Source organism: Rhagoletis zephyria, unplaced genomic scaffold, assembly GCF_001687245.7.
Source record: "Rhagoletis zephyria isolate East Lansing unplaced genomic scaffold, Rhagoletis_zephyria_1.1 Rzeph_scaffold_15241, whole genome shotgun sequence".
In the NCBI taxonomy this organism is placed as follows: Eukaryota; Metazoa; Arthropoda; class Insecta; order Diptera; family Tephritidae; genus Rhagoletis; species Rhagoletis zephyria.
In genome coordinates this window covers 1-10346 of record NW_016172308.1, presented here as the reverse complement: position 1 = coordinate 10346, position 10346 = coordinate 1, and the positions used below count along the sequence as shown (strand labels likewise).

Here is a 10346-nt window from a genome sequence, read left to right as displayed (position 1 = left end):
TTTTGTTGCTGCTGTACGTACGTACATACAAGCATAAAGAGGCAATTTTATGCGAACAAAATTAAATGTTACTCATACGCCCCGTGTGTTCGATGGACTCGGGCGAAATGCGAATGTACTAGTACCAGTAAATACATACATAAAGAGAGGATAAAAAATTTAATAACGAAAATATAGTTTCAGTTGACATATAATTTAAAAAACTGTTTCTTCGATCTCGTTAGTATGAGACTAGCTACTTTCTTGCTTTAATGTGTGTTTGCAAGGAAAATAATTCTATTGGGTTATTTATTAAAATTGTAAAGCAGTTTTAATTTTTTAAAATAATTTTCATTCGATTTTTAATTTTATAGTACTTAAATATGTATGTATTTTTTGTAATTTTTAGATACGTATATCATAAAAATCTACTTTTTTCCCCTAGGTCATTCGCAACGTCACCCGAAAATTCCATGATGCCATCGTCAAATGTGAAGTACAGAATACAGTGGGAAGGAGTGAAGATAGTGAAACGCTGGATATAAGCTGTAACTAAATTAACAAATATACATACATATATAAGAAGAAATTTCTTAAAAACATCTACTATCCCAAATATTTAAACTAGATACAATATATATATTTTTTTAAATAACACGTTTATAAAAAATTTCTGAATTTAAAAATTGGCATTTACTGGAATTTTTCCGACCGCATACAAAAGCAAAAAGTGTATAATAACCCACCATCCCACTACTTCGAAGGCTGAATTCGCGGGCATTTTTATAAAACTAAAAATAGTCAAAAATCAAGTTTTCAACAGAAGTTTTTAATAAAATAATTATGAATAAAATGCGACTTTGGCTGTTGTCAGCCCATGGTTAGGGCGGAAATGACAATGACACCAAAATTTTCCCGAATTAAGATATCGAACCCGGAAGGAATGATGGGCGTTAGTTACAAAATTGTGTGACCAGGCCTATTGTATCTACATACGCATTTTGTACATATCGTCAGCGTCAACGCAAAAGGCTTTATTTGACCAATTTTAAATTTGACAAATTTCTCTTTATAAAATTTACATATGTACGAAATACTAACAGGAATGAACTAACAATCCCAATATTTCTAAAATTTTAAAATTTCGTTTTGAAGTTTGAATGAAGGTAATACGACAGCAAACTAAAGGGATGTTTAAAATGCACATATCCGAAAAATATCATATTGATGCATAATTTTGATAAAACTTCGAGATTGTGGTGATGGTTTCGATTAATTAATATATTTATATCAACATTGAAAGATGTATAACAAAAACATTGGTAAATGAATATATGGACATAGACATCGTGATCGATACGGAAAGATGTATTCGAGACGAAAACACGTGATAAATATGGATAGATTTATCGATAAAAATGTGGCAATGATATCGATTAATGAATATACTTAAATCAGCTTTGAAAGATTTTTAACAGCATCCAAAGCGATGTCGAATGTATTGATAAAATTTCGAATGTATATCGATGCCATCAAATGATTCCAAAACGAAAACTTCTGAGTACCAAAAATAATATAATTTTAAAATTCGAGTTGCTAGCCTAATCATAATATGCATTAACATACAAAACTAAGTTTTATTATTACAATACTTAACTCACGCATCTTATCAGCGGCTTTTACCACTAAATCCCACATTTTTTGAATTTCGTTTTTTCTTCAACAGATGCTCCCAGCTTTCGTCAGCGTCCACAATCTATCGAAGCAGACTCAGGCACTTTGGTGACACTAGGTTGCGAAGTGGACGGCAATCCCACGCCGGATATTGTATGGATACAACATCCCAGTGATAGGGTAAGTCCAACCGAAAAAACTGTATCTTCAGTTTATAGGTTAAATTACATAATAATATAAGTCATTCCATACAGTGTTTACACCTCGATATTTTTTTGGGGTGTTAAATATATTTTTTTACATTTTTTATCGATAAAAAGACACATTTTTTTATTTCATGATATTCAAAAATCTCGTAAAAAATTTCCCGAAATTTTGAACTAAGGAGAAGAAAATTTTTCAATTGTTTGCAGTTAATAAACTATTTGTCAGAGGAAATGAGTTAAGGTACCAAAATGAGAGTGTGAGATAGATCAAAATCAAAAAGATTATGCGCTAAAAATTGCATTTAAAATTTTTTTTTTTATTAACTATACCATGTTCGCTTTTTATTTTTTTTCAACCTGAATTACGCACATTTAAAAAAAAATAAAAATCGAACTTGGTATAGTTAATACAAAAAAAATAAAAAATAAAAAATGCAATTTTTATTGCAAACATCTTTTTATTTTAATCTATCTCTTAACACTCTCATGGAAAGCCGAGGTAATTGCGCACATTTTGATATCTTAACTGATTTTTTCCGATAAATAGTTTATTAACTGCAAACAATGGGAAAAATATACTTCTCCGTGAATTCAAAATTTCAGGGTTTTTTCGAGATTTTCGAATATCATGACGAAAGAAAAAAATTTGGGGCTTCTTTTTTCGATAAAGAATGTAAAAAATATATATTTCACCCCAAAAAAATATTGAGGTGTAAATATTGTATGTAATTTTAACCATATGTATAAAATTTTAACCAACAACTCTTTTTGAGACTTTTAATACGGAATAGAAATAAATATTTTGTGCTTACACATTTACTTGTGCTTGGCCGATGTTCTCCTTCGATTTTTTGTGTGCGCCTTGTTGTTGTAGTCAATACAAAGGGAAGGGGCTCTACAGTTTTAGTTTGCCTCCGAAAGTCGAATGGTTTTCATGGCAGAGTACACTCAGCGCTATTATTTAGAAAAAAATGTTGTTTGGAAAATAGAAAAATACTTTTATACCCGCATTATTTCACAGTCACAGCAACAGTCTCAATAGATAATGTTGATATGAGTAAAAAAACTTTCTAGTCTAAAGTTTACCAACCTCACGCATGCAATCGCCTTAGCTACGAGTATATTAAAAATTTATAATATTGTTAAAAGGAAAGCATAAACCACATTTTTCACCCTAATTTATTACCTATAATTTTCTGTTCCAGGTTGTTGGCATCAATTCCAATCTCACCTTTACCGTTAGTAACGAGACAGCCGGACGTTATTATTGCAAGGCCAACGTGCCAGGCTATAAAGAAATCATTAGCGATGCATACGTCTACCTGAAGGGCTCGCCCACTATTTACTCATCACCCTATCAATTTAGTTGGGTGGGCGATACGGCGCGCATTGAATGTTCGGCCACTTCAGTGCCACGTGCACGTCACGTCTCTTGGACATTTAATGGTCATGAAATCAGCACAGAATATGGACACGACTATTCAATATTGGTTGATCCGGTGCCAGGTGGTGTGAAGTCGACACTGATCATTCGTGACAGTCAAGCGTATCATTATGGCAAATACAATTGCACTGTGGTGAATGATTATGGCAACGATGTGTTGGAAATCAATTTGCAGGCGCAAAGTGAGTATTCACGTGCTCATATGTACATACATATATCTATACATACATATCAATGCTTGTGCGCTTTAAATACGTATTTAAATATGTGTAAACATGAAGCACCTGTAACTACGCAAATACGTGAGTGAATTACACGTGTGGGAATTTAAATTGGATATGAAAAAGCGGTTGAAGATTGAAATCGATTTTATATCGTTGGAATTTAAACGCACTTATTGTACATATTGAGCCCTAACCGTCAAAATAACGTAAGCGACATTTTTTTCAAAATTTTCGTTTAAATGCAGAAATATTCCTAGAGCATCTAGATGCATTTCTGCATCAAAAAGAAAATTTTGAAAAAAATGTCGCTTACGTTATTTTATCGGTTAGGGCTCGATATATTCTTTAAAAATAATTTTAATTGGTATTTCTTATATTTTATGTAAATATGAATATCAGTTTGTTTTTTTTTCTTCTTTTTCCCCCCCTCTCTTTTTCCCACTCATCAGAAGCCATCTCGCCCATGATGATCATCATTGGTGGCACTTCAGTCGTTGGCTGTGCCATGGTGCTCATCATAATCATCATTGTCTATTTCAAGTGCAAGAAACGCACCAAACTTCCACCAGCCGATGTAATTAGCGAACACCAGATCAGTAAAAATGGTGGCGTAGCTTGTAAAATGGAGGCTGGCGATCGTACTTCCAACTACAGTGACCTCAAAGTGGACATCTCCGGTGGCTATGTACCCTACGGCGATTACTCCACACACTACAGTCCGCCACCACAATATCTCACCACTTGCTCCACCAAATCGAATGGCAGTTCAACAATACTCCAAAATAATCATCATAATCACATACAACAACAACATATGCAACAAAGTCTACAACAACATCACCAACAACGAACACCACCACCACAATCTGTGCCAATGACTTACCTATCGAACGGCAGTGCGAGTGGCAGTCTGACGAGTAGTAGTATTGTCGGTTCACGTGAAATACGGCAGGATAATGGCTTGCCAAGTTTACAATCGACCACAGCCTCTGTGGTTAGTTCGTCGCCGAACGGAAGTTGTAGTAATCAGAGCACAGCGACGCATGTCATCTCCAGTTCGGTGGCGATGAGTGTGGATCCACGTTATAGCGCCATTTATGGCAATCCCTACTTAAGATCGTCGAACTCGTCGTTGCTGCCGCCACCCACTGCGGTTTAGGAGGTGAAAAGTGTAATTTAGCGAGGCGATGATGACGATGATGATGGTGTAAATGCATAAATAGTCGCGTAGAATTCAAAGACTGATCTCAAGAGCATTCAACTTCGTTTAATCAGACGCGTTGGCCGACGACATACCCGCTGGAGAGCCAGGTAAGGGTTGGGGTATTTTAAGCTTATAAACATCTTTATGTACGTATGTATGTATTTGTATTGTGAACACCCTATGCTGTTTATATTTAGCAACTAGTTTTATTTTTTTTTAGTATTCATAAGGAGTTTAGAAATTATGCATTTAATGTCAAAGGATTTAAGTTGGTTTAAGCCAGAATAATGTGCAAATGCAACGATAACAAGTCTGCATGTGTGTGCTAAGTCTTTTCGGTTCTAGAAGCAGTTCAAAGCTATTTTAAATTTTTTTTCGAAAATTAGCTGCCCTTTGCATAAATATACAAAAGTATTTGCGTGCTTTGAAAGTGCGAAGTATGGCTATCTACAGTTCATCGCGCAGTTAGCGAAAAGGCTCGAAAGTTGTGCAAGTAGGTATACATACCATATTTTTCTTTTCTTCTATGAAAAAGGAAATAAATATTTCCAAATTACATAAGTTTTTATGTTACGTATGAATCTGCCCGCATTTGCGCTGCTTTTCTACCAAATTGCCATGCACTTGAAATTTGCCTCATCGCATTTTCCTGCAATTAAATAAACATAACTCTAGCAATCTCTCTAGCCATCGCTGCTCTGCCTGCATCAGACTGTCTAATACAAGGTTAAAATGCTCTTAAACCAAATCCCTCGTTGAATTTGTTAGTACATATGTCGTTGTTAGAAGAGAAATGTCAATTTAATCCCTTGACTACAGCAGCCTGCAAATCGTTTGATGTTTTTCAGATAATGTGTCTGTATGTACATATGTATGAGAATTTACATACACAAAAATATGCAGTACGTACGTATGTACATTTTTAAGTAGATATTTTTGTGAAATTTCGAACGAATACCTGCATAAATTCTTGCATAAAGTTTGTTGAAAACTTTGTGAATACGAATTGGATGTGAAGGTATAAGTGGAAAGGGGCAGAGGGCTATGGCGATGTGCAGCGGGTGGTGAGCGGAATTGTTGAACATCAAATAGGCATTTACGCATACAACGCGGAAACTTTTCTGGATATCAAAGCAGAAAGAAAAGTAGCTGCGTTAAGGCTGTAACGAATTCTGGCGTGTTTTGGCTGATACGGATGCATTGAATTAAAAAATAAAAATTAAAAAACATTAGAATTTTATTTAATTAATCTCGGCACGAAATGAATCACCATTTTGGACAGGCCTGTTCAGATTTGCTTCCTTCCGAGAAGGAAAGCTATCGAGGTGCTAGACACAAAGGCAACGCTCGCTCTAAGCAGCCACGCAGGCGCATGCCAGAGTTTGTCCTGGTGATGACAAGGAAATCATTGTCAGAAATATTTAACCAGCACCAAGATCAGATGCCTAAGTCAAGGTGTTGAGTGCTAGACTAAGTCCGCGTACTAAGAGGAGTCTGCTACAGAAAGTTGAGCTTGGGAGAAAATACCTAGTGTCCTACTGGTTTCTAATTGTATGGCCGTCACGTGCCTTAGCTTTTCATAGCGGTATGATGAAGAAAACTCGTGTCAGAAAAAAGTTACCAGCAACATGATTCGTAGGATTTTGCAGGAAATATTCCCAACACCCAACACAAAGTGATTATCTTATCCTGCGCCCTTTTAACGTGCCTTTAAACGTACTAGACAAAATCTAACTAGCACCTGAACTAGATACCCAAGTGAAGATATTTCGTGGTAGTGCCAGTCGTTGACATTATTTTAACTGTAGAGACGTTAGCTTCGTCCTTGTACATTTGTCTGGATTATTCTTCGTCAAACGCGCCACCTGGTCGCTATTCTATTCTGTTCTATTTGCTATAAATATTTTTCTTTTTGGCGGACTTCAAGTTTAATGCACAACCCATTGCTCGAGCCTTAAAATTCAATGCAATTCGACCTGCGTCTCTGGTATACGATTTTTAACTAGTTTCAAAAATATTTACATGGATATACCAGCACATACATACACACATTTATATACATATGTATATGTATTTCCGATGGAATTATATAATTTATCATATTTTAAAACTTCCAAGAAATCATTTCGTAAAAATATTCAGATTTTTAAAAAGTATTTTTTTTATTAATAAAAAACTTGGTTTTTGGAGGTACATATATTCAAATTAGTCCAGCTCCGATGTCATAATTCTGATGGAAAATCAGTACCAATTCTTTTTTTTTTGTACGTAGAGTGTTGCTCCTTAATGTTAATATTTAAATATAACTATGATCGCATATGCATTTAGTAGACAAAACATTTTTCTTCAATACTTGCTTTTTCAACAAAATCTTAATTTAGATTTTTGCTTTTGCAATTGATTCTTCAGATTCCAACTACTTAGTAACATATGTACATATATATGTACGTAAGTGCAATGTAGTACGATTTTGTTTCGATTTGATGCGTGCGAGCATTTGTAAAATCAAAGATTTAAATCGCTTTTAGCTGAACATTTTGTTATATTTATTTATTTTTTTTTGTTGCCTACATATAAATAGAAGTCCATATAAAGCCTTAAAACCGGAAAATACTAATGGCCAATGAATTTAATGGGAAAATACTGAATAAATAGTTCAACAGAAAAGCTGTAATAGTTCGAATGCGGCAGAGCATAGCAATCTGTAGCATTTCTTAAATTTGCATGAAAAAACGAAGAGAATTCTGAGAACCGCATAATGAATTAAAAAACAAAAAAAAAAAAATACAAATATAATCGTATATTCCATAAAATGCGTTTCTCTTAACTCGAAAATATTTTTGAAATATTTTTCTCTAAAGATTCGCTTTACTTTTTGTATTTTAAATAGAACTCAGCGCCGTTGAAGACTTAATGCATTATAGCGAAAACAAAATGAAAAATAAGAAAGAATACTATTTAGAACAGAATAAAATCCGAGTCCTTGAATGCTACTTTTTGCATAAAAAAAAAAACTGAGTATACAAACCTACAAACTAAATTTGCCTACATAGCATTTATTAGCATTAGTAGAAAATTTCAAGTAACAATCTACGTTTATGCATGAGCAGATAGCTCATGGTAGCTAAAAAAAGCTATATAGAAAAAATTACAAAAAATCCACAAGCAAGGTCCTACTTCGAATTGTCAAAATGTTTGCTAACAACTGCAGTATACATACATATGTATAGTATAGGACTAAAAAAAAACACAAAAACTGATACAAGAAATAAGAGTTAGTATTCTATATGTATGCAGATGTAGATTGTAGATGTTTTTGCTTAAACAATTAATAGCCCTTTAAGTTTATGTTAAGCATTCGCATTTCAATGCCACTGTACCTGATAGTTTTAGGCGTATTTAGTTAATAAGTAGGTCTATAACACATATTTAGCTATGTATAAGTAATACATACCTACATACTGGCTTACGTGGTTGATTTTTAAAATTTTTTTATTTGAAGAATGCCAGTGAATTTCGAAAGATATAAATAATTATGAATTGAGTGTGTATTTGGCTATGTTTGATTTTAAATACATATTTATATACATATGTTTATACCTACATACAATTTTCTCTATACCTATCTCCTTGTACACCCTGCTTCAGTTGAATAGGCACATATTTTCCTTCAAAAATCGGGTTTATAATTTTACTTGTAGGCAGGAGAAGCTTCATGTTGGACGAACGATTCACTTTAAATAATGGTGTTAAATATCATTTTGCTACATTATTTTTATTCGGTTTTTTGTTATCAAACCACACGAAAAATATTCTCATTTTTTATTAACTTATATAGTCATACTGGCTCTCACACAAGGAAAGAAGAATTAGTTTGAAGGAAAAAACATGTAATTCTTAAGTTCACTATTTGGTACCAATACCAATAAGGACTGCGCCGCACAAAATTTTCCGCTACAAAGATGAACCAGTAGGCAGATTTGCAAAAATTTAACATTTCATTTTCAGAATCAACAACAAATTCATACAATATGGTATAGAAGCAAGAATTATAGTCTTTTAATAAAAAAAAAAAACAATTGAAAATACCTTTCATGAAAGCGTTTATTTAGAAGCGTGCCTCATTTTGCCGACTGAAATTTATAGGAAGTTTCCTCGACCCACATTGCGCCATTTAAATCCTCAATTTCATTTTAAAATTACCATCTCGGTTTTTTTATTTAGTTGTTTTTGTTTAGTTTTCGTTCTTTGGTTTTCTTTTATTGACGTTTGTCTTTCACAATAATCAAGAATACAACCCTAAAATAGGCTATTCTGGGGCAATTTCATTTCAATTTCACTGAAATTCAGATTTATTCGCAATTTCGGCTGACAGGTTTTTGTATGGCCAAGTTGAAATCGTATCGTTTTTATAGCGGAAATTGAGAATAGTGTCGAAACTGGGCAATTCGTGCGTCATGGAAAATCATCGAAGTGTATCAAAAATACAAGCATATTTTTCGTGCTTTATCGCATAGACGAGATGGCTACTACAAGAAAACGAAAGGACAAAGGAAAAAATTAAGAAATAAACCTCGCCAATCACCTCTTGTTAAAATTAGTGTAACATATCTGAGCTCTTAGGGCCGGTTGTTCAATGTCTGGTTATCACTACCTCCCAGTTAAACATTATTGTCGACGATTTCGACATCATGCATATAACATGTGATCGATAGAGCAGTCGCTGTATTTAACCGGAGCCTCTACCCCCGATTTGTGTAAGCAGACATTGAACAACCGGCCATTAACTGCAGTTAAGCGTTTGTTGGAAATAAATATAAGCTCGGTTATTGAAGAAAAAACTGTGAATCTGGGTGTAAATCAGTGATGCTCAGAGGAGCTTTTACTTTGTGCGCGTCCGTGTAAAATCTACAGAGAGCTTTGAATAGTTCCGCCCACAGGCGCATCACTGGTGTAAATACACCGGCGATGGGCACCGCCTTGCCCGCGCACAAAGCTCTTTAAGCTTTCTATACATTTTGTTTAGACGCTTGCTGAGTAAAAGCTCTCTCTGTCCCTAGCTGAAATACATATACACATAACAAAATAATGAATAATAGCTAAAATTGGGAGCAAACATCTTAAAAATAAAAGATTATCCCTTCAACTTTTCATAGCCTTATAATAGAACATTTAAAGGTCAGATTATGGCAACTTAACATAACTCAACGTAACTTAAAACTTAGAAAATGAAACAGACTTCGTCGACATTGCTTAAAGTTACTTTGAGTTTCGCCTGTCCAAATACATATAAGCAGCATCCATTTAAGAATTTTAGAATTTTTAAGTGATAGCCTCTAAGTTACGTTAAATTGCCATACTCAGACCTTAACACTGGCATTCTTTCCAGAGTGGTCACCGCTCTTAAAAACTACCTAAACGAATATTGCTTCGTTATCTTAGTGTCTTACAAACTAAAAAAATAAATAAATTTAATAAAAAAAACGAACAAAGATACTAAAAAACTTAGGTCCAAAAATTAATTATGTATGCTTACATACTTACATATATATATATATGTATGTACTGATAAAATATTCTTAAAAACATTGAATATGCATTAATTTATCTAGACG

The 10346-nt window shown here is 33.8% G+C and overlaps 1 protein-coding gene across 1 annotated transcript; it reads left to right on the top strand.

The window, feature by feature from the left end:
- Positions 1–424: 424 nt before the first annotated feature.
- rst (irregular chiasm C-roughest) lies at positions 425–4921 on the top strand (the record flags this gene model as incomplete). The annotated part of the gene is made up of 4 exons (XM_017635224.1): positions 425–527; positions 1706–1833; positions 3065–3485; positions 3977–4921. Coding segments are annotated over 4 exons (1362 nt in total), but the record flags the coding sequence as incomplete, so codon positions are not given.
- Positions 4922–10346: the final 5425 nt, after the last annotated feature.